Source organism: Rhinatrema bivittatum, chromosome 1 (assembly GCF_901001135.1).
Source record: "Rhinatrema bivittatum chromosome 1, aRhiBiv1.1, whole genome shotgun sequence".
NCBI classification, from domain to species: Eukaryota; Metazoa; Chordata; class Amphibia; order Gymnophiona; family Rhinatrematidae; genus Rhinatrema; species Rhinatrema bivittatum.
The window spans coordinates 742265115-742290296 of record NC_042615.1 but is presented as its reverse complement, the minus strand read 5'-3'; the positions used below and the strand labels follow the sequence as shown (position 1 = coordinate 742290296).

The 25182-nt window shown below is 48.2% G+C and overlaps 1 protein-coding gene across 1 annotated transcript in view; it reads right to left on the bottom strand.

The window, feature by feature from the left end:
* Positions 1–25182, bottom strand: part of OXCT1 (3-oxoacid CoA-transferase 1) — a 570108-nt gene that overhangs the window by 422067 nt on the left and 122859 nt on the right. Inside the window, exon 6 of the mRNA XM_029578060.1 lies at positions 23087–23193. Coding sequence (XP_029433920.1) covers positions 23087–23193 — 107 coding nt within the window. The remainder of the gene's footprint in view (positions 1–23086; positions 23194–25182) is intronic.

Below are 25182 nucleotides of genomic sequence, written 5' to 3'. Positions count from 1 at the left end.
CGGAAGAATGACATTTTAGAGAGCTTTCTGAAGGGCTGTTTAGAAGAATAGTCAGAAGGCATCAGAAAGAGCTGTCTTAGGGTCTCATGATGGTCCTTAAGTTTCGCCACCGTACGCTGAATCTGTTCGCCAAACAGATTGTCCCCCACACAGGCAGGTCAGATAGCCTGTCTTGTACTTCAGGGCGAAGGTCGGAAGACTTGAGCCAGGCCCATCTTCTTGACGAAATGGCGGCTGCAGATACTCTAGTGGCGGTGTCAAAGATATCATAGGATGATCTGATCTCATGCTTGCCTGCCTCGAAACCCTTGTTTACTAGGGTTTGAAGCTGATCTTGGAATTGTTGAGGCAGGGTATCTGAGAAGTCTTGTATCTGCTTAAAAATGACCCTATTATATTGGGTCATATAGAGCTGATAGGCGGCAATCCGGGAGATGAGCATTGAGCCTTGGAATACCCAACTCCGACCTCGGGCTCTCTCTTCTTCTCATCAGCCCTTTGCTCCCGTGCGTTTGGCGTCGACCCGCTGGGGGTCCCGGAGCCCAGGAGTAGTACCCGAAGCCAGATTTCGCCTGCCTGCCTACCTTCCTGCGCCAGCCGGCTACGTGGTCTCTTGGCCCGCCCTCTTCACCGCATCATCATTCGGGGCCGGAGGGGACTTTAAATCCGGCTCCGACCTCGGGCTCTCTCTTCTCCTCGGCCCTCCGCTCCCGCGCGCTCGACGTCGACCCATTGGGGTCCCGGAACCCAGGAGCCGTACCCGAAGCCGAATTTCGCCTGCCTACCTTCCTGCGCCAGTCGGCCATATGGTCTCTTGACCCACCCTCTTCACCGCATCATCATTCGGGGCCGGAGGGGACTTTAAATCCTGGCTCCGACCTTGGGCGTCGCGCGCCGAAGTTGCGCGACTAAGGGGGCCTGCCCCTTAGTGCGCCCCTTCGTGCGCCCATGCGGATTCCTTCTTCAGAAGCCTTGTAGGCCACCTTGCCTCTCCGACGGTCGACCTCCTGCCCTCGACCCTTCTCTGAACATCGCTCTCAACCCCGATCCATCGGAGTCCTATCTACCTGCCTCTGCCCACAGCTTGTTCTGTAGCTTTCTTACAACAAGTAACACTCCAATAGTCACCACTGTCTGAAAGTCCTTCACACTATGTCGTATTATTTACAAGTATTAATTACAAATTTGATGCCTAGTTTTAGTTAGCCTGATAGTGCTAGTATGTCATATTAATTACATGTATCAATTACTACTTTGACGCTTAGTTTTAGTTAGCCCTGTTATCTGCTATCCTAGTTAACTCTGCTATCTGCCTATTCAGCTACAGTAGTTAACTCTGCTATCTGCCTATTCAGCTACAGTATTCTCACCTATTGTTTTCTCTGTCACCTGTAGTTTAATTAACTCTGTTACTCACATATTCAATCATTGCTCCGCATCCCTCGTGGATTTCCTGCACCCCTCCCCACCCCTTACTTTCAGCCCCATCTTACTGAAATGTGTCTGACTATACCCATCTTGCACCACCCCTCCCTGCGCAAAACTCACCCAGCACATCCTCGTCCCGCCATCTCTCACAAATCCTTAGTGCCCATTATGATTTCACCCATCACCCAATTTCTAGGCCTGGCCACGCTAGCCATCTCCTTATTCAATGTGCAATCCATCCTGAAAAAAGCTCCCATCACTGAGTCCTGGCTAAAGGATTCAGACCATGTCTTCATTAACCAGCTCCCCCTTCAGACATGACATTTTCTCCATCCCGAGACCCAAAAAAAGAGGTGGAGGGTTACTCCTGGCAGCCAGAAAACACCTCAACCTTAAACTCCAAATTATCTCCCCCCCCCCCCCCAGATTAGAAATTGGGCTATTCAAATCTAACAAACTGCAGGTCTGCCTCATCTATGCCCCCCCAGGCCTACTCGAATGTGACCCTCCCCCATCATCGAATATATCACAGACAACCTTAAGCCAGATACCCCTGCAGTCAATCTCGGAGACTTCAATCTCCATGTGGACGTCCACCCTGCCACTCCTGCATGTGAAATCCTTCGACACCCTCAAGGCCTTGGGATTCATGCAGCTCATCTCCATGCCAACACATAATGCCGGTCATACCCTTGACCTCCTCTTCGTTAACTCCCATATCACAGCTCCTAACACCCCTGTAGCCACTACCATCTCCTGGTCCGACCACTTCCTCATTAACGCCCATCTCACCACTAATACCTCTCCTCCAGCTGCACAAGCACATAGTAGAACAATCTCTTTCCGTAAACCCTGTTCTTTAGAGGATCTTACACTAGCTTTTAACAAGGTAGTCAAGAACCTTGACCTCACCAACCCAGATGCTGCCCTTTACTCCTGAAATTCCATTACCACCACTGTGGCCGATGAAATCTGCCCCTTAGTCCATAAAGAAATACCCCTCTCACGAACAGATAGAAAACCATGGTACACTCCTTAACTAAAAAAGATAAAACAGGACCTCAGATCCAAAGAACGTACCTGGCGTAGACAACCCTCCCCCACACACAAAGCAGCTAACAAATTCACACTGCACTCTTATCGACAAGCCACTCTCCAAGGCAAACGAGATTTCTACTCAGCCAAAATTCATGATTATCAATTCAATGCAAATGCCCTATTCTCCTATGTTGCAGATCTCACAAAGTCCACCCCACCCACTTCCTGCGAAGAAAACGCCAAAGATAAATGCGAGGAATTTGCAAAGTACTTCCAGAACAAAATCGCCAACCTTCTCCTTCGCTTCCCCACCAAGCCTTTCCCCACCTCTCCGTCTCCACCAAACCATCCCCCACCTCTCCGCTCCCAAACAACAATGGAAGCAATATTAGGCCCCTCGACCTTACAACAACTCTGGAGGTTGAATCCATCTTGAAAAAGATGAAACCAGACAATCATGTCTCAGACACAATCCCCTCGAAATCCCTCCTCTCTATCCCCACTGCCATTGCAAAACCCATAGCTTATATAATTAATTGCTCCCTCACATTTGGTGAAGTCCCAGACTCTCTTAAACTTGCTGTTGTCAAGCCCCTCCTAAAAAAACCCACCCTTGACCCCACTGACCCTACAAACTACCGGCCTATCTCCAATCTGCCCTTCATCTCCAAAATCCTTGAAAAAGAAAATTATTCCTTACCTGCTAATTTTCGTTCCTGTAGTACCATGGATCAGTCCAGACGGTGGGTTATGTCCCCCGTCCAGCAGATGGAGTCAGAACAGAGCTCGAGGGCACCGCCTCCTATACCAGCGCACCCTCTGCTGGAGCTCAGTATCATGAATAACAAAGCCCAAAAGAGCAAAACAAAACAATTTGGATCAAAAAACCTGACCGAAGTCAATAACAAGAACAAGAAATAGGCACGAACCCAAAACGAGGTCGCCCCAGTTAACTTGTGAGGAGCTGTACAACTCTGATAGAGAACCAGAGAAGAAGAGAGACAGAAGACGCATAAGATTCCGAGCAGGAGCGGACAAACCCAGAGTGGTGGGCGTCTGGACTGATCCATGGTACTACAGGAACGAAAATTAGCAGGTAAGGAATAATTTTCTTTTCCCTGTACGTACCAGGATCAGTCCAGACGGTGGGATGTACCCAAGCTTCCCTAAACCGGGTGGGCCCTTGAGAGCCCTGCTCGGAGAACCTGATCGCCAAAAAGCGCAGGATCCGAAGGCGGCAGGTGTAGCCGATAATGCCGAGCAAAGGTATGCAACGACTTCCATGTCGCTGCCCGGCAGATTTCCTGTGGAGAGACGGACCGGGACTCCGCCCAAGAAGCAGCCTGCGAGCGCGTAGAATGAGCCCTGACGCCCGCAGGAGGAGTACGCCCCGCTCCGATATAAGATGCCGAGATGGCATCCTTGATCCAGCGGGCAATCGTTGTCTTCGATGCGGAGGAGCCCTTCTTAGGTCCCGACCAGAGCACAAAAAGATGATCGGAGATCCGGAAATCATTGGTAGCCTCCAGATAATGGAGCAGAACACGCTTGACGTCCAAAAGACGAAGGGACCTCTCTTCCCCTGGAGGAAACGCCGGCAGTTCCACCGTCTGGTTCAAATGGAAGGAGGAGACCACCTTCGGCAGGAAAGATGGTACGGTACGTAGAGAAACTCCGGCCTCCGAAAGGCGGAGGTATGGTTCCCTGCAGGAGAGGGCCTGCAGCTCAGAGATGCGACGGGCAGAAGAGATCGCGACCAGAAACACCGTCTTCATAGTGAGGTCCTTGAGGGAAGCATCCTGTAGTGGCTCGAAAGGGGCACCCACCAGGGCCCGGAGAACCAAATTAAGGTTCCACGACGGACAGGGATCCCGAACCGGAGGCCGGAGATGCTTAGCACCCTTCAGGAAACGAGCGATATCCGCTTGGAGAAGCAGAGAAACCGGTGTCTGTACCAGAACATTCAGGGCCGCCACTTGTACTCGAAGAGAATTGTATGCTAGGCCCTTATCCAATCCGTCCTGCAAAAATTGAAGGATCAGAGGAACCGTTGCTTCCGTCGGCCGGATCCCCTGACCGACACACCAGGACTCGAAGACCTTCCACACTCGCACGTAGGCAACAGAGGTCGAGGGCTTACGAGCCCTAAGCATCGTAGAGATCACCGCTTCCGGATAGCCTCGGCGTCGGAGGCGGCGCCGTTCAAAAGCCAGGCCGCTAGACAAAAGAGTGCCGCCTGCTCGAAAAATACCGGACCCTGGTGTAGGAGCCGTGGAAGATGACTCAGACGGAATGGACCGTCCACCGCCATGTGAACCAGATCCGCAAACCAAGGCCGCCGCGGCCATTCCGGAGCCACGAGAATCACAGGACCGTGGTGGTTTTCGATGCGTCGAAGAATCTTGCCCACCAAGGGCCAGGGAGGAAACACATATAGGAGCTGGCCTGCCGGCCACGGCAACGCTAGGGCATCCACCCCCTCTGCGCCGCGCTCCCGTCTGTGACTGAAGAAGCGCGGGGCCTTGGCGTTGAGGGCTGTGGCCATCAAGTCCAACCGTGGCGGTCCCCAGCGCCGAACCAGGAGGTCCATCGCCTCGGCGGAGAGAGACCATTCGCCGGGGTCCAAGCACTGTCGACTTAGGTAATCTGCCTGAATGTTGTCCACCACGGCGATGTGGGAGGCCGCGAGACGAACGAGATGGAGTTCCGCCCATTCCATCAGGAGCGTGGTTTCCGCGGAGACCTGCTCGCTTCGCGTTCCGCCCTGACGATTGATGTAAGCCACTGTGGTTGCGTTGTCCGAGAGAATTCGTACTTCCCTGTCCCGAACCAGTGGTAGGAACCGTTGAAGTGCTAAGCGCACCGCCCTGGTCTCCAGACGATTGATTGGCCACTTCGCCTCCTCCGGGGACCACATCCCCTGTGTGGCGCTCCGGCCGCAGACTGCGCCCCAACCCACGAGGCTGGCGTCGGTTGTCACCACCACCCAAGTGGGAACGGCGAGCGAGATGCCGCGGGCCAAGTGAGCCGGAACTAACCACCACTTCAGACTGTCCCGAGCCGACTGAGGGAGAGGCAGAATCACCTGATACTCCTGCGACACCGGTTTCCAGCGAGACAGAAGGGACGCCTGCAGAGGTCGCAGGTGAGCAAAAGCCCAGGGCACCATGTCGATGGTGGAAGCCATCACTCCCAGAAGCTGCAGATAATTCCACGCTGTGGGTTCCGACAGGGCCGCGAAGCGGTGGATGTGCTCCCTCAAAGAGATAGCCTTGTCCGGACGCAGGAAGACCATGCCTAGCTGTGTGTCGAAGGTTGCTCCCAGAAAGTCCAGGCGTTGCGATGGAACGAGAGAACTCTTGGGGAGGTTCACGACCCAACCCAGGGAGCGAAGCACTTCCAAGACTCTGGCCACCGAGTCCTGTCCATGAGAGAAAGACTTTGCCCGTACCAGCCAGTCGTCCAGGTAAGGGTGCACTAGTATACCCTCCTTCCGGAGGGCCGCCGCCACTACCACCATGATCTTGGTGAACGTCCGCGGGGCCGTTGCGAGCCCAAAGGGTAGTGCCCGAAACTGGAAGTGTTGACCCAGAATTTTGAAGCGTAGGTAACGCCTGTGGTCCGGATGTATAGGGATGTGCAGGTACGCCTCCGTCAAATCCAGGGACGCCAGAAACTCGCCCTGGTGGACTGCGGCAATCACTGATCGCAGAGTCTCCAAGAAGCAAAGCAAGCTGCAGGAGGAGACAGAAACAGACAAGCACGCCTCCTCAAAATTACTGACAGGCAAAAAACTTTTTTTTTTTTTTTTTTTTTCAATAGCTTGATCCAAATTGTTAAAGACAAAAGAAAATGACAGGAGAGACTCAAAGTAATGAAAATAAACTCAAACCCTGTCACACTGGGGAAGCACTGTTTCCCCAACCCACATCTGCTGGAGTTAGAAAGATACTGAGCTCCAGCAGAGGGTGCGCTGGTATAGGAGGCGGTGCCCTCGAGCTCTGTTCTGACTCCATCTGCTGGACGGGGGACATAACCCACCGTCTGGACTGATCCTGGTACGTACAGGGAAAGGTAGTTAACATGCAACTCACTGACTTCCTCGAAGACCATTGTATCCTACACCCATCACAATTTGGCTTCCGTAAAGGTCGCAATACTGAAAATCTCTTATTAGCAATTACAGACACCATCCTCCTAGGCATGGACCAAGGTAAATCGTATCTACTTGCCCTCCTTGACATCTCGGCAGCTTTTGATACTGTCAACCACCAAATCCTCTCTCACGCCTGGCAGAGATAGGTATCTCCGACACAGCTCTTCATGGTTCTCCTCCTATCTCACCCACAGAGAATACTTAGTAAAAATTGATGTCTGAATCCTCGCACATTCCCCTCACATAAGGTGTCCCCCAAGGATCCTCCCTATCCTCCTCGCTATTCAATATTTATCTTCTGCCACTCTGCAACCTACTCTCTGACCTAGGACTAAAATTTTTCCTTATGCTGACGATGTATAAATCCTCATCCCTATTCAAAAAACATTCAAGGAATCCCTTCATTTCTGGGAATCCTGCCTCGTTTCTATCAACTCCCTATTATCCAACCTCCACCTTGCACTAAATGCATCAAAAACTGAAATCCTTATCTCTAATCAACCTGAACATGCAATACATCCCACCTCTCATAATTCTGCCTTAGTTCTGACCCCATTGCACTTTGTAAGAGACCTAGGTATGTCACTAGACCCACACCTATATTTCAAACCACACATAAAGTCTCTTCTAAAGGGGGGCTTTTATAAACTCCACGTCCTTAAAAAACTTAAGCCCCTCTTACACACCCAGGATTTCTGCATGGTTCTGCAGATGACCATCCTATCTAAACTGGACTACTGCAACTCCCTACTCTAAGGCCTCCCGACATCCACCATTAAACCCCTACAAATACTGCAAAATGCCATGGTGAGAATCATAACCAACACCCGTAAAAGGGACCACATCATCCCCATCCTAAAGGATTTGCACTGGCTACCCATCCCTTTCCGCATTCAATACAAAACCCTTACCATCCTACATAATGCGCTTTACAAGGACAATCTCTCCTGGCTCGAGGAAATGCCACGCTTCCGTTCCTCTAGCCGCCCCACCAGAACCTCCCTTGCGGGCACCCTCCACACACCATCCCTCAAAACTGCACACCTTTCCCTCACTAGAAATAGACCCTTCTCCATTGCTGGTCCGATCCTCTGGAACTCCCTTCCCACGGACCTCCGTCTTGAACCGTCATTACGCAACTTCAAAAAAGGTATCAAGACATGGCTCTTCAGGCAAGCCTACCCGGATGCTAACCAAACCTACAGGTCAATACAGTAAAGTGCGGCCGCGGTTACCCTGTTTCTAACCCACCTTTTACTCACAATTTGGCCGCGTTAGCCCAACCCGCGATCCACTATCCCCTTTAACCCATTCTTACCGCCTCTTTAAATCAACAAGTAACCTCTTCCGCCCGCGGCATGTATATGAGATGCAAACGATCGGATTAGCTATTCCCCCCCATTCAGTAACGCGCGCCCCGACTATCGCCTTTTTAACCTGCAGTTTAGCCGCGCGTTTAACCTGCTAACTTACCACCTACCCTTACCCCTGCGTTAGAGGGGGGGGGTAAGGGTAGGCGGCAAACTTTCCCCCAGCCCTTGCTCACCTGCCCTGTGAGCGAAAAAGGGACAGCCCAGTCCTCTCTACCCTCCTCACGAAGCAACGAAAGTGAAAAAGGAGCAAAAAAGGAGAAAAGGAGAAAAGCGACATGTGAGTGTAACTTACTCTTGCAGCCCTCCTCCGGAGACGTACTGCGGCTCCCCTGCCTCCCGGGGGCTGCCCCCTGCCTCCCGGGGACAGCCGGCAGCGAAAAGACAGCATGGGCCCTCTGACACGATCGCTCCAGCTGCGGCCACTTCTCCTGCGTGTATTCAGCCCGTGCGTGCAATTTGGCGCTCAAGGCGTGACGTCACATGTAGTGGCATCACGCCTTGAGTGGCCAAATTGCACACACGGGCTGAATGCACACAGGAGAAGTGGCCGCAGCTGGAGCGATCGTGTCAGAGGGCCCATGCAGGCATCCATCTTCGCCGGCGGGGCCTCTTTCGCCACCGGCTGCCCCCGGGAGGCAGGGGAGCCGCGGTGCGTCTCCGGAGAAGGGCTGCAAGAGTAAGTTACACTCACATGTCGCTTTTCTCTTTTCTCCTTTTTCGCTCCTTTTTCACTTTTGTTGCTTCGGGAGGAGGGTAGAGAGGACTGGCAATCCCGAGCGTAGGAGAACCGAGCGTAGGAGAACCGTCCACTTCCTGGTACCTGTCATGTCAAATGTCATTTGACATGACAGGTACCAGCGCACCCAGGTTACTGTATAGGCGCTGTATAGCGCTCTATACAGTAAAATGGATTGCGCGGGCCTAACCCTTCTCGGACGCTTCTTGGACACGGCTCGCATTTGCAAGCTATTTAAATACAGTATAGAGCAGTAGGTGAGCCGGACTGTGCGTGCGGCAAATGCGGGTGCCCCCGGCACTAACGCAGCCCTTCCTACCGCTCCTTACTGTATCGGCCCGCTAGACAGTGCCAAGCCTACCCTATGCTAACCTAACCTAGACAGTGCCCCCGCCTGCCCTTTCAGAATTCGCCTGCATTATTTATATGTGTACAGCTAATCCAGTTATTTTATGCATTTCCTCCTATGTTGCGATTTTTTAGTAAGTTTTTTGTATTTATTATTATGGTTACTCTCCGCTCTCTCCTCTTAACTTCGTTCCTATTTTTCTCCCTTATTATTTCTCACTCCCGGCCCTCTTTCTACATCCCCTTTCCTGCCTGCTCCCCCTTTCCCGCTCGCTGTACATTGTAATTTTCCTTTCCTGAATTAATTGTAAACTGGCGTGATGTGTGCTACGAATGTCGGTATATTAAAAGTAAATAAATAAATAAATAAATAAATAAATAAATAAATAAAAACTTTTGTTCTTTGCCCGGGGGAAAAGAGGTATGTGGCTTTGATCTCTTTGCTCTTTTTTATGCAGATTCAACAACTACAGATTGGTGATCCAATTTTCTGAAAGCCTGGAGCTGACTGTACCAAATAGGTAGTGTCAGCTTTTCTGTGCGCTGGAGCAATGGAGCCAGGATGCTCCCAGTTCTTCTTGAGGAGATCCAGAAGAACCTGGTGAATAGGTATGGAGGTTATTTCCTTGGGAGTATCTAGGAATTGGAGCAACTCCATCATCTGATGTCTATCATCCTGTTCAGTCTACAATTGGAAGGGAACCAATTCAGACATTTCCTTCACAAAATTTATAAAGGAGAGGTCCTCTGGAGGAGAACGCTTCCTACTTAAAGTGGGTGAAGGTGGTGAAGGTAAATCATCGGTGTCTGGCGAGGAATCATCAGTCCAGATATCATAAGAATCAGCACCTGTCCCGCTAGGAACTAGAGGGGGATGGGGTGGTGGGATACCTGAAGGCCCTGGTCTAGGCTCCAAAGGAATCGGAGGAATTATCGGAGGCACTGATGCAGGCATCGAAGGCACCGGCATCGAGGGCATCGATGGATGGCTCGCTGGCGCCGGACGTATCAGCACCGATGGTTGGATCGGCGGCGAGGGTCGTATCGGTATCGATGGCTGAGGCAGGACTCCGGATGGAGGGATGCGGAACGGTGTTTCTCCTCCCGATGACAGAGTAAGTGGAGAGGGCACCGGAGCCATCGGCGACCCGGGGTCCATCGGTGGAAAAGCAGCAATGAGTGCTTCCAGCATGGATAGCAGCGGTGCCAATGCTGCTGGAATTGGGTCGGTGCTCGGTTCCACAATCAGTACCAGTGTCTGTGCCGGAGGAACCTGGAGCCATTGCATTGCCTTGTCGATGGCCTCCTGAACCATTTGGTCCAGTTCTTCTCGGAGACCTGGAGCAAGCAGCCCCATCTCCAGAACAGAAGAAGGAGGCAGTGGCATAGCCGGAGGGACCACCATTAAAGGCGGAGTTGCGGCTCCCAATCCCCTGTCAGGTGAGGGTTGCCTCGGTGACCCGGTCGCCGAAAAGGTCGGTGCCTTTTCTGGACGGGGTTTTTTCGACGGTGGCTCGGACAATGGCGAGGTCGATGACTTCACTCCCTCGATGGTCCTAGGCTTACGATGTCGATGGCAATGTTTCTCCCTGCGATCCCCTTGGTCCTGAGGGGGAGTAGAAGGTGTCGAAGGCAGAGATGTCGTCGATGCCGGACGGTCACCGGCCTGTGGTCGATACTGGTGCAAAGTTGCCAGTTCCGACGACGTCGATGCAACGGACAGAGTCAGGGTTTCAGCAGGGAAGAGAAGTTCCATCTTCTCCATTCTGGCCTTGCGACCTTTCAGTGTCATTAAGGCACATTTGGTGCAGGTTAGGACATTGTGTGCTCATCCAAGACACATTACATAGACTTTATGAGGGTCTGTGATAGACATGGTGCGAGTACAGTCCGGGCACCGACGGAACCCTGACGCCATGGCCATAGAAAAAATTGAGCCTCGGTACGGTCGACAGCCAGTAGGCTGCGAGGGCCAAACTCAACGGTAATCGACGGAAAACGGGTAAAAACTTACCAGAGTACCACGGCTTGAAAAAAGTTAAAGGAGGGACCCCTGTGGGGTAAATAAACTTTTAGTAATTCCGTGAGGAAAATTCCTGTCAGGAATCTCTGCAGAGCTCCTTTACCGCGAGGCTACTGCTGCGCAGAAAAAAGAAGACTGAAGGGGGACCCCTGCTGGATGCAGGGTTGGTGCCGTGCTGGGCATGTCCAGTAGGGGCCAGTCAAAGTTCTGGAAACTTTGACAGAAGTTTTCCGTGATTGGGCTCCATCCTGTGATGTCACCCATATGTGAGGACTATCATTCTGCTTGTCCTGTGAGAAACCTTTTTTCAAAATGTGGCCAGCACCTTTAGTTCTTCCAAGAAGATGTGTTGGAGTAATCACAAGTGCACTTAGCATGTTTCAATGCTGATTCTACCATTATGGAGTGGTGAAGAAATTGAATAATCCCAAAACCTGAGGAAGCTTGCAACTTATGGGCCACTGTCTGGCATTATATATCAGTGTCTGCCACATCCTTCTCTGGTGGTTCACAGAAGCTTGTAAACCAGGATAGACACAGAATATGCTGGAGGTTGAAGGAACTGAAGAAACCTGAAAACATGTATTCTCAGGTTCTTTTCTTTCCTGACACTGATGGACAGCATCCTTGCCAGCTTATTCAAAAACTTGGAGTAGTAGAGATCCTCCGGATAAGAATACTGAGGTAAGTCAGGTACGGAATCTGAAGGAAGACCCTTAGATTCTTCCTTCTGTCTCAACCATGGGGGAAGAGTAAGCTATGACCCAGAAGAGGGTAAGGGTGACTGAGGAAGAGACATCCACTGTTCTGAAGAGGAAATATCTGGTAAGAACTCAGAATGAACAGAGATCACTTCTTCCCTTTTTGACTCATGAGAAGACTCCCCTTGATGAGGAGAATCCACCATCTTGTGGTGAGGACCTACCCCTACTCTGCAAGCTCTTTTGGAAAGGAATGCACTGATGTGTGATAGGATTTATCCAGGATTTAGTAAGCGAAGAAATTCTTCACTAGCTACAATAGTTAGGACACCATGGCTTAGGAGACCCTCTGCGCTGGAGACATCCTCTTCAGAAACCCATAGTGGCTCATCACTAAGGGCAGTTTGCACAGCCACAAAAGAACTCTGTATTGAAGCAGTTATGCCTGCAGTGTTAGCGGCTGGTTCTGAAGTGAACAGTGTCAGTTGCATCAATACTTCTCTTTGAACAGCACCCTGGTCCATGGACAGTGCTGGCTGCAACTTTCACCACATCTTAACTTCACTGGCAGAACTCCTGGTCTTATGCACTAAAGCGCTCCACTTCTATACAACTGATGAAGCTTTGGCATGCCACACTGAGCAGGACAACTGTGCCTTACAGCACTGGTTCTCAACCTTTCTTCCACTGTGACACACCTGACAGACCATGCTCCTCACATCAGTTATACACTGCTCATTACAATTCATGGCGGAAATAAAACAAAGGCCCAGTATTACTTTTATTGTTAATAATGCACAAGGGAAAGATAAGTACTCTGTCTGAACATAAATTGCATAAATAGTAAACATCCCATACCAAAACAGCAACAATTTCCAGCACTCAAACAGTAACCACCTTACAAGGCAAAACTGAAAATATTACACCAGGCCTTAAAACTCCTCCTATTAGGAAAACAGACCAAGCCAGGCTGCTATAGAGCCCTACAAAGAAACTACACACCAGTAGAATACCTCACCTCAGTCATATGTGCAGACTCTCATCTAACAAAGAATAAAGAGACCATAAAGCACATGCGGGTGTCATGAATCGCTCTGCCCGCGGGTCTCCCCGCGAGCAGGCTCACTGACTCACCCACGCTGTGCTGCTGTCTTCGCCGACACGGCAGGACGCCGCCGTCGGCCTGCCCTCGCGGTCCAGAGGCCGCTCGTGCTTCCTCTGTCTTCCGCAGCCGGAGCTGCGGCCTTCTTCGGGGCCTGGGACCGCCCCCATCACTGCTTCTTCTTCGCGGCGTCCAGGCCGCAGCCCCGGGCTGGAGTAGCGGCAGGAGCCGCCCCCAGGGCCTCCAGCAGCGGCTGGAGCCGCTGCCGACGTTGGAGCCTGCGCCCAGGCTCAGCCCTGCCTCTGTTCACGCCCTGCCGCGATGACGACGGTGCAGGCCGCTGTCCGCGGTCCTGCACAGCTCCTGCTCTTCTCCTAGGCGCGCGGCCGCGTCTTCCTTCTGCCTTTAAAGGGCCAGACACAGGAAGTGTCTGGGCCCCACCTTGATGACTGTTTCCTGCTCAGTCCTATAAAGGGCTGCTCCGTCTGTTGTTCCTGGCCTTGCATCATCGTGAGTCTTCGCTCTGGAGGCTCCGGCCTGCCAGAGTCCATGTAAGGTCTTCCAGTCTTCTAGGAGCTCCTTGTTTCGTTCAGCTGTTCCATGTCAAGTCTTCGGTCTGAGGTCCATGTCCAGGTGTCTTCGTGATCTCCTTTGTCCTGGTGTTCCTGCCTTCCATGATGTTCTCTCCTATACCTCGCCTCGTCTTTGCTCTCAAGCCTTCTGGTACCAGTAGGCCGGGGGTCCCTCAGATGCAGTACTCCTGAGTGGACTAGCCTGCCAGTGGACGGTTGTCCTGTGCTCCTGGGCCGTCATGTCCCAGATGTGTCTTCCTGTGCTGTCCCGCTCCAGTCGTGGTCCGTGACCAGCCTTGGGGCTGTGTAGGGCGCGTAACGGACAGGGTGGTCCGCGACTCAGTCCCGCGGGTGGCCTGAGTAGGGCGCCCTGAGAGACAGTGCCAATGTCCATGCCGCGTGTTGCCTTTGTGGATGTCAAGAGTCTCGTCCCTGGATGCCGTTGCATCAGCCATGTGTCTTCGTCCCTGGATGCCGTTGCATCAGCCATGTGTGTTCGCCATGGATGCCGTTGCATCAGCCATGTGTCTTCGTCTGGATGCCGTCGCATCAGTCATAGTCATGCCTTCATGTCAAGGCCCGTCTGCCCTCAACCTCAGGCCAGGCCTGCTGCTCCATGCTGCTCGCAGCAGGTCCGAAAGGGTCCGGAATGGTCGGAGGACCGTTCACCTTCCATCATCCTTGGATGTTGGCCATGGGAGCTTGCCGGCCTGGCAGAGGGTAGATTGTTCAGCCATGCGGGGCCACCGTCAACCCTTGGCTCGGTCCGGAAGGTCTGGGTCGGGCTGAGGCCCATGGGCACACGAAAAACACCGTTCTCAACAGCGGGTTGACATATGGAGACATGTGGGTTGACATATGGAGCTACTGTTGGATTAGCAGAGGCATGTTGCCTCATGAATCGCTCTATGTGTACTAGTCTTTGCTGCACTGTTTGCCTTTGTATACAATATCCTGTCACTCTGCGTGTCCTTATTAAAAATGATTTTGATTAAAAAAAAAAAAAAAAAGAGACCATAAAGCATAAACAGAAACATGCAGACAAAAACTGAACTGGAAACTGCACAAGCCAGAGAGACTGTATGCAGTTAAAGGAAAAAGAGAAACACTAGTCCTCATAAAATGTAAAATCAATAGTAGTAAAACCATAATAATAAAAAGAACAGATTATTTTGAAACAGCTGATGAATAGAATATCCAATAATAAAAAACATATCAAAAATTTCTAGAGACCAATAAAATATTTCAAAATAGGAGGCACAAAGACCCAATAAAGAAAAATAATAAGGAAAAAAAATGCTTTGCTCTACATAACTAGGAACATTTGATATCCAGGTGCCCTGAAATTCTTTTGAATTAGCAGGAGGAGGGATGGTTTGCTTGTAACTTTCTCCTCTCTCAGTCACACACAAGCTCTCTCTTTCACACTGGCTCTCAATTACCCACATATACACGTGCTTTTTCTCTCTCACTTATATAGGCTCTTAATCACACATTTACATACATGTTGTCTGTCTTTTCACATATACACACACAGGCTTTCAATCGCACACATACATGCTGTCTTTTTCTCTCACACACACTCTCATTCACATGCTTAAACACATGCTCTCTCTCTTTCTCTCACTTACACAGAGGCTCTCAATCACAAGCTCTCTCTCTTTCTCTCACTTACACAGAGGCTCTCAATCACACACTCTCTCACTTACACCGGCTCTCAATCACATAAAGACACACATGCTGTCTCTCAATCATACATACACATGATCTCTCTCAGTCATACACTTACATTCATGCTATCTCTCACACACACAAAGGATCTCTTACACACACAGGCTCTCACACACACACATATGTTAATTGCATATTTTGTAAACCGTTATGATGGCTCTACCGAATAACGGTATATAAAACTCTACAAATAAATAAATAAATAAAATACTCTATTTCACACAAACAGGTTTTCAATCACACGCTTACACATATAGGCTCTCAATCACTTACTTACAAACATGCTATTTCTCTCTCTCTCTCTCACACACACACACACACAGGATCTCAAACACATATGATTGCTCACTCACTCATTATCTCTCTCCCCACCGAACTAGCGGGAGCAGCAGCCTCCTCCATTTCCTGCCTTAGCAGCAGCAGCAGCCCCCTCCACTTCCAGCCCATGCGGCCTCAAGAAAGGAATTCCATCAGTTGCGGGGACTGATGTTGCTCCTCTTGTGCTCCATGCCACGCTACGCCTCTCTTCTTCGGGCCATGCTGCTTGCACTAGCATTGCCCCTTCTTCCCGCACAAGCAGCCGCTGAATTCTCCTTCCAGGCTGCGGTTGGGGGGGGTGGGGGGAGAAGAGACCATGCCGATGTCGCTGCCTCCAGTTCTCTTGCTGCGTTCCGCCTGGGCTATCAACATTTTATGCTCCGGTGGAAGATAAGTTCTTATTTCGCTGGGGCAGGGGGAGCAGCTGGGCCAGCAGGGGACCAGGAAGTGTGATGACACACCTGCGTGTGCTTGGCGACATACTGGTGTGTCACGACACACTGGTTAAGAACCACTGCCTTAGAGTGTGAACTCAGCAGCAAAGAAACAGACAGGCAGCACCCTGGTCAGTCCCTGGGGTCCATGTAAAACAAAGTGACTCAGCACCAAGGGAATCTTCCGTGCCATAAAGCATGAAAAGACCTGCGTCAATAAGGTAAACTCCCAACTTAGTGTTGATGAGATGCCTGTTCTGATGAAGTTCTGTGGTCTTAACAACTTTTTCTTTGGCTCTGAGGGGAGAAGGAGTGGAGGAATAGCTTAACGGTTAACCAGGGAAATCAAGGATCAATCCCACTGTCGCTCCTTCTGACCCTGGGCAAGTCAATTTACCCTCCAGTGCTTCAGGTACAAAAGGCCTGATTTACTAAGGCGTGTCTCCCATTCTGTGTCTATGGGAAAAATGCTTAGTAAATGAGGCCCTTTCTACTACTACTACTTCTAACTACTACACATTTCTAAAGTGCTAATTGATATATGTTGAGTCCCCAGGGGATAAAGAAATACCTACAGTACTTGAATGAAAACAACTTTGAAGTGCCTGAATCAAAATGGGGAAAACGCATCTTGATTCCTTGTGTCAAGAGCCCAAAGATGCGCTCCTAGATGAGTAGTGGCTCCATTGTTCAGCCCCACAACAAGGCTTGGGGCTCCTACCCGCCAGCACCCTTCTTAGGGTTTCCATCTTCCAAGTGCAGAGATGATGCTCCCTAGGGAATCTGACCACAGCAGTAGCAGTTGGAGGCGTCACAGTCTGGACCTAGGCAGTGACAGCGGATGGCATACATATCAAATGCAACCAACAAACCCACACTTACTGTACTCCAGTGTACCGAATCGTTTCTCAACAACTCCAAACCAAAAGAGGTATCACCAGTAAATACTGTCTCATTAATCATGCAAAAAACCAAATATATGTAGGCCCCTTACTAACAGAGTCTGTATTGTGTAACAGATCCTATTTTCGTATAGGGTCACCTTACTTTAATTTAAATCAACGATAGTCCATTTTTTTGAAAATTTTTCATTATAATAAAACCTGAATGTCACACATTCTGAACGAGAGGACACAGATACTCATCTACTCCTTGGTAGTAGTGCACCCGACACAGCTGTGTTTCGGACGGAACCCGACACAGCTGTGTTTCGGACGGAACCCGTCCTGCTTCAGGGAGCGTCATAGGGAAGCCTTGTCGACAAGGCTTCCCTATGACGCTCTCAAAGAAACAGACTTCGAAGGACACCCCCTGAAGCAGGACGGGTTCCGTCCGAAACACAGCTGTGTCGGGTGCACTACTACCAAGGAGTAGATGAGTATCTGTGTCCTCTCGTTCAGAATGTGTGACATTCAGGTTTTATTATAATGAAAAATTTTCAAAAAAATGGACTATCGTTGATTTAAATTAAAGTAAGGTGACCCTATACGAAAATAGGATCTGTTACACAATACAGACTCTGTTAGTAAGGGGCCTACATATATTTGGTTTTTTGCATGATTAATGAGACAGTATTTACTGGTGATACCTCTTTTGGTTTGGAGTTGTTGAGATACATATCAAATGGACATCTAGCACATGCAGATACAGACCTTAAAGCCACTGAGTGTAGGGTTCTGGGCCTGGGATGTCTCCACGCTCATCTGAAACTTCTTTTTATTTCCATAGAACTGAAAAATTCTGTTTGAGGGGCTGCTGAAGCAGTGGCAAGAACATAAAAAAGTAACAAGGTACTAACAAGACCCAAGGTCAAAAGCTGAAAAATAATTAAGAAAGAGAATGGGACACATCCGTGCGGTAACTCAGGCAAAGAAAGACTAAGGGGCTCATGAGGCAGTGCATGCACAGGAACTCCCACACAAGCTCAGTAAAAATTTTAATGAGCTCTGAGAGCTGGGTCTGTATCTATCCCGGACAACGTCATCCCACATATACGAGCTAACTCATGCTTTCTTGTGGACAGAGAAATTGGGGGCTTTGATTATAGTACAAATGGATAAATAAGGACAACTCTAGAACCATTTCTACATAAACATGCATCACGCTCTCCTGATACGTGCCCAGGTCACTCTCCTGGGCGCGCGATTCTCTATGCTAATGAGGGCCCACAGTAATAAGGAGGCGCTAGGGACGCGCCTCCTTATTGGCAGAAGCGGCGGCTGTCAGCGGGTTTGACAGCAGACACTTAATTTTACCGGTGTCGTTTGTCAAACCCACTGACAGCCATGGGTTCGGAAAATGGACGCCGGCAAAATTGAGCGTCCATCTTCCAACCCGCGAGCCGCAGGCTGATTTTTTTTTTGGGGGGGGGGGGGGGCCCTCCGACTTAATATTGCTATGATATTAAAGTCTGAGGGTGTACAGAAAAGAAGTTTTTTCTGCTTTTCTGTACACTTTCCCAGTGCCGGCCAAAATTAATTCCTGCCTTTGGGCAGGCGTTAATTTCTGAGAGTAAAATGTGAGGCTTGGCTGCCCATTTTACTTTCTGTATGGCGTGGGAATAATTAATAGGCTCATCAACATGCATTTGCATGTTGCGGACGCTATTAGTTTTTGGTAGGTTGGACATGCGTCAAAAAGGCACATCCAGACGGGGGCTAACGGTGCACTCAGCTGAGCGTACCGTTCTATATTGGCCTGATAGTGAAGAGCGATCTAAACTACAGCTACACATTGCAAGGTTCCACATTAGGAGTCATCACTCAGGAAAAGGATCTAGGCATCATCATTAATAATATGTTGAAATCTTCTGCTTGTGTGCAGTGGCAGCCAAGAAAGCAAACAGAATGCTAGAAATTATTAGGAAAGTAATGGAGAATAAATCAGAAAATATATTGCCTCTATAATATATTGCCTCTGTATCACTCGAGTACTGTTTACAATTTTCATTACTGTGTCTCAAAAAAAATATAGCAGAATTAGAAAAGGTACAGAGAAGGGCAACCAAAATGATAAAAGGGATAGAATGATTCCCCTATGAGGAAAGGCTAAAGAGGCTAGGGCTATTCATCTTGGACAAGAGACAGCTGAGAGGAGTGGAATGAGTGAATGCAAATTGTAATTTTTGAAAGAGTAAACAAACCAAGAGTAAAGTACATGGAATGAAATTACTAAATAGTATGTTTAAAATAAATTTAAAAAAGTATTTTTGTATTCCATGCAATGTTAAGTTTTGGAATTCATTGTCAGTGGCAGTGATGAAAGTTGTTAGTGTAGCTGGGTTTAAAAAAAGTTTGGACAAGTTCCTAGAAAAGTTCATAAACCATTATTAAAGTGAATTTGGGAAAATCCACTGATTATCCCTGGGATAAGCAGTATGAAATCTATTTAACTTTTGGGATCCTGCCAAGTGCTTGTGACCTGAATTGGCCACTGTTGGGAGGATAATGGACTTTTGCTCTGATCCAGTATGGAAAATCTTATGTTCTTATAATTACTATATACATTGTTTGTGACAAAAGTTCTTCTTAAGACAGCTCAGCAAAGTGAAATCAGGAATAAGAACACTCCAAAATAAATGGAAGCAGCCTCTGTGGATTCCAGCTTTGCACAGAATGCCAGTGTTGGCTAGATTTTATTTCTTTAAATAGCTGGCATTCAAATGTGTATCAGTACTTACAAGTACGGCATTTCTTCCAAACGGAGCAGGTGGAGAGGGACTTAGCTAAGGGGAAAACGCAGCTCGAGGTCTGGAGTGAGCAAGCAGATACCCTGCGGAGAGCCATGTCTCAGGTGTATAATTATCTCAACGGGGACCCCAAGAACAAACCCGCTTTCATGCTGGCCTGGGAACGAGATCTTGCCCGCCCTTTATCAGACGAGACTTGGGATCAGGTCTTCCTTCACACCAAGAGAGGGGCCCCACAATCCCAAATAGCTGAAAACCGCTATAAGATTCTTTTACGCTGGTATTGCACGCCTGCAAAGATACATAAGTATAAAGGCACCTATGACCCGAGGTGTTGGAAGGGGTGCGGAGAGCTAGGCACCTTCTATCACATGTGGTGGACGTGTCCCTACTTGACAAGTTTCTGGGCCTCAGTAATGAACCTAATACGAGAAATCTTGGGGATAGAGGTAGTCCTCTCTCATGAACAAGTTATGCTGAATTTACCCCTTGATGTCTCCCACACCCAAGGTAAACTTATAACCTATATTCTAGCAGCCGCAAAGTGTATAGTAGCACTAGATTGGAAGACTGCTGGTCCTCTATTTATTGGGAAAATATATCCTAGATTGCACACGCTAAGCCTAGTTCATGCTCATCAGAACCCACGCTGACCCGTAATGGGGAGATCCAATCAGAAGGTTTGGCTTCCGTTTCGAACCTGGCAGATCCGGAAGCGGGCAGAAGGGATGAACGTATAGCTTAATTCCACAGTTGTCCAAGGAGTCACCCACTCTTACTTATTTTCAACACGGGGGGGGGGGGGGGGTACACAGGATATTGTATGGTGGTGTTTTCATTGACAATAATTGACTGATAGATCAATGGCTTGTACACGAATCTTGTTTGTTATTTGTATACTTACATGTCTATGTTCTTGTTGAATGTTGCTATACATTTCAATAAAAATGTTAATCAAAAAAAAAAAAAAAATAGCTGGCATTCACAAATGGCTTCTAAACAAAGAAAATACTAGCCGATGGCCCTTTGCCCTTACCATGTGACAGGGTATCCGTGCCATTGGCCGGCCACTGTCAGATGGTAGGAGCACTGGATGGCCGGCACCATCTTTAAAAATGGCGTGGGCATGCGCCATTTTTAAAGATGGTGCCGGCCATCCAGTGCTCCTACCATCTGACAGGGGCCGGCCAATGGTACGGATACCCTGTCACATGGTAAGGGCAAAGGGCCATCGGCGCCATTTTTATTAGCGCAGCCGATGGCCCGAGAGCGGGAGATCGCTCCCCTCGCCCCCACTGGACCACCAGGTAATTTTAAAACGTTTTTTTTGGGGGGGGAGGTTAAGGGGTCAGTTTTAAAGGGTCGGGGTGGGTTGTTTTGTTTTTTTTATCGGGCCATCGGCACCATTTTTATTAGTGGCAGCCGACGGCCCGAGAGTGGGCGATCGGTCCCGGGGCTTCCACTGGACCACCAGGTGATTCTAAAACATTTTGGGGGGGTTTGAGAGGGTGGGGGAAGGTAAGGGATTGGTTTTAAAGGGTCGGGGTGGGTTTAGGGGTTGTTTTGGTGTGCCGGTTTTCCCGCCCTCCCCCCAAATAACTCCCGTTAGTGGACACAAACCCGATTAATGATTTTTCACGATAAATCGGGGGAATTTCTATTATATCGCACTCTTTAACGATTTTTGACAATTTAAAAAATATCGGACGATATTTTAAATCGTCAAAAATGATTCACATCCCTAATTGACATGAATAAATAATTCTGTCAGAAAATTGCACATGCCTTACCTGGGTAAAAGTACCTGCAGGGATCAACAATGCACATACTTTTAGCCAAGTAAGAAGTAGACATTTCCAGAGGTGTGTTTAAGTTGGAGAATAAAAATAATGCATATAGATTACATCCTAGAATCTAAGCACGTTGTTTTCAAGGACAAAAGTACAAACAGAAAAAGCAGGTGCAAACGCTTGTTAGTACCTTTTTCTCTAAAGCAATTTTCTCTTTGAAAATGAGAACAAAACCCGAAGCCAAAAGTATCCATGGACTTTGCATCAATGCAGACAGTTTTGAAAATTGCACCTAATATGCTAACTATGAGCTATTTTGCCTCCATCAAATAAGATTTTCTCATGGACTACCTTTCTGAAGGCCAGTACACATTTTAGTGGAGAATAAGGAAGTACAGTCAAATAAAATTCTGTACACATTAATTCATCTATAACGGGCGGATTTTAAATGCCCTGCTCGCGTAAATCCGCCCGGATTTACGCGAGCAGGGCCCTCGCGTGCCTATTTTGCATAGGTCGCCGGCGCGCACAGAGCCCCGGGACGCGCGTAAGTCCCAGTGTTTTTTTAAGGGGGCATGTCGGGGGCGGGACCGAATGACGTGGCGTTTCGGGGGCGGGATGCAGCGTTTCAGGGCGGGACAGGGGTCGGAAGACAGCGCGCCAGCAGTCCGCTGGCACGCGTAGATTTACGTCTGCTTCTAGCAGGCGTAAATCGAGGGACAAAGGTAAGGGGGGGGGGTTAGATAGGGGAAGGGAGGGGAAGGTGAGGGGAGGGCGAAAGAAAGTTCCCTCCGAGGCCGCTCCGATTTCGAAGCGGCCTCGGAGGGAACGGAGGCAGGCTGTGCGGCTCGGCATGCGCAGACTGCCCAAAATCGGCAGCCTTGCGCGCGCCGATCCAGGATTTTATAAGATACGCTTGGCTATGCGCGTATCTTATAAAATCCAGCGTACTTTTGTTTGCGCCTGCTGCACGAACAAAAGTACGCGATCACGCTCTTTTTTAAAATCTACCCCTAAGTGTTTTAAAAATTTTGCTGCAGATAAAGAGGGCAACTTCAAACTGTGCACAGAAGTCTAAAACCCATGAGTACTATTAACATGCAGTCTGTCAATTTTAAAATACATTCCCTTTGAAAATTGAGCCAGAAAAAGCATGCCCACAGAACTGCACCTGCTATTTGTGTGCCCAAACGTCACCCCAGGAGGCCCCAGCGCTTTGCATGTGAAAGTACACATATATACTTATATACTTTTACAATTTACATCCTATTTCTTCACACTGTTTTTATATACAGAAATGGCTTTAAAAAATGCTCTAAAAAATGTAAAGGGCCTCAGGTCATACAATCTTTTAGGAACAGGATACAGCTTTTTGATGAAATACTAGCAGCAGACATGCAAAAAACACACAAAAATATGTATCTAAACAGCATGAAGCAGCTAACCTTGCTAAAAAAAATTTAAATTTTTCTTGCAGTTTTGTTAAAATGTATTGCCAGTAGAAGATAAATGAGAATAAGTAAAATAGACAATTATTTTATTCTATTTGTCAGCACTAGAAATCATAAACCGTGGTTGGAGGAGTTTTCCTTTTAATTTACCAATGTCAAATATAAGAATTATTTTTATTTTATTGAAATAAACCTACCTAAATATAATATTCCCAGCGCGGTCTGCTTTCCATGCTTTCACAAGTGCAAAATCACCTGTAATTGCCTGTTCCATAACGAAGTGACGGCCACCAAACTCTTTCACCTGCAAGGGACACATTAAAGGGTTGAAATGACCTTCTGATATATTATCAGCCCAAACATAAGAACAAGATACACAGTATTTAAAACCTCTTGACAAACCCACTCAAATGTATGTTCCACAGAAGGGAATATCTTACTAGTTAATAATCGGTCATCCAGAATGCAAAACTTCTGGATACTCACACATTTTAATTGAATGACAATAAATGGACTACTGTCCAATTTTAGAACTTCAGAAAGCGGAAGCACCAATGCCTCCATATTCCTATCACTACACTGCAGTTTCCCTTTTACCAAAATCTGTTAGATAGGAAGTATAATGTGGTTCATGAGTTTAATGCATGTCAGCAGGGGCCCAGCATGACACTATAATCTTGCTTCCAGCCACTACAAGCTGCATGCTCAGAAAATGAGCAATGTGAATAAAGGGAAATACGTTCCTAGTCCTACAGCGCCACCTACTGGGATCTGGCAGGCTTCATAATGAGTAGTATCTTGAATAATGAAAATCAAAACATGAAGGTTGCAATAGCTTTTAAGCATGCAACAAAAGGGATTTGTGTCTCTTAGCAACATCACTGCATCTCATTAGGGGATGGCAGACTCTAGCCTTTGTTTTCAGTTCTAATCACATACAATTGAGCAATTTTGTTTTGTTTTGGTACTGAGAAAACCACCACAAACCCACATAACGCTACTGAATAACTGCTACAAACCAGGTCCAGACTGGCTCAGTCCTGAAAATGCTGGAACTATCTGATCACTCAGAGTCTGAAAGATGAAAAATCCATTTGGGGAGAAGGAGGACAGAACAACTGCAGTATTTGCATCCACAGAGGCAGATGTTATAAACTGCGGGATTTCCTGTGGGGTTTTTTTGCCATTTCGTGTAAATGTTTGCCACCCATGAAATAAGATGGGATCCCCTAAACCCAAGTACAGTCTTACCATGCTCTCAGCTACTTTCAAGCCTTGCTCTGACAGCAATGCTGGAAGTATACACTAACAGCATTGCTATCACACACACACGTATATTATATATACCGGATATATTCACACACACACACACTTAGTAACTATTCTTTTAAATTTCAGAAACAGGTCCTTATTTTCTATAGGACTTTCATTGGGACTTTTCTAAGGCCTTACATGGCTTACCATTTCCAATAAGGATGTTTAAGTACTCTCATTATGCCGTGATAATTAATATTGGTTCCTAACATTTTTTCTTTTGTAATTCTTTTACAAGTTTTGTATAAATTAATACAGATTTCATCTTAATTTTCTGTAAATTTGTATAGTGTTCTCATTTTGTTATTAGTGATACTATTAATTAGTATAACTGCCTCAAACATTTTTTTACTGTATACATATATCTATTTATACACATTAAATATATGCATACCACATTCACACACATATAATCATAACTATTACTACTTAACACTTCTATAACACTATTTGACATGGCGCTGTACAAAAAAACATGTTGTTGCATTTGGCGGTCCACTGGCTCCCCCCGCAAACCACTGCACTTATGTCTCATGCCAGATTTTCTCCCTCGTTTCAGGATACCACCAGACTACCTCTCCTTCTGGCACGGGGGGAGGACGCCACACCATGCCACAGCAGGAAGCCACCAAGGATCCCCGCAGCAGGGCGCCGCCAAAACTGCCAGGTCCTGCTCCTTCTGGGGTGCATGCATGCCCGACATTCTCATTCTTGGGAGGGGCCGTGGGAGGAAAACCCGGCAGGTGCCATATGACATCACTCTCTGGCCTATATAAGGCCACTGCAGACATTCCTCTGGTGCCTCGTCAACAGGTCTCCCTACTGCCTTAGTGGTGTGGGTTGCTTCAGCATTCCTGTCTCTGCATTCTCCGGTTCTTGTGTTCTTCAGTTCCAGTATCCTTGCGCTTCAGTTCCTGTGTCTTCTTTCTCCAGCTCCCACATCTTCAGTTCCATTTCCTCATCTTTTTCTTCATCTCCA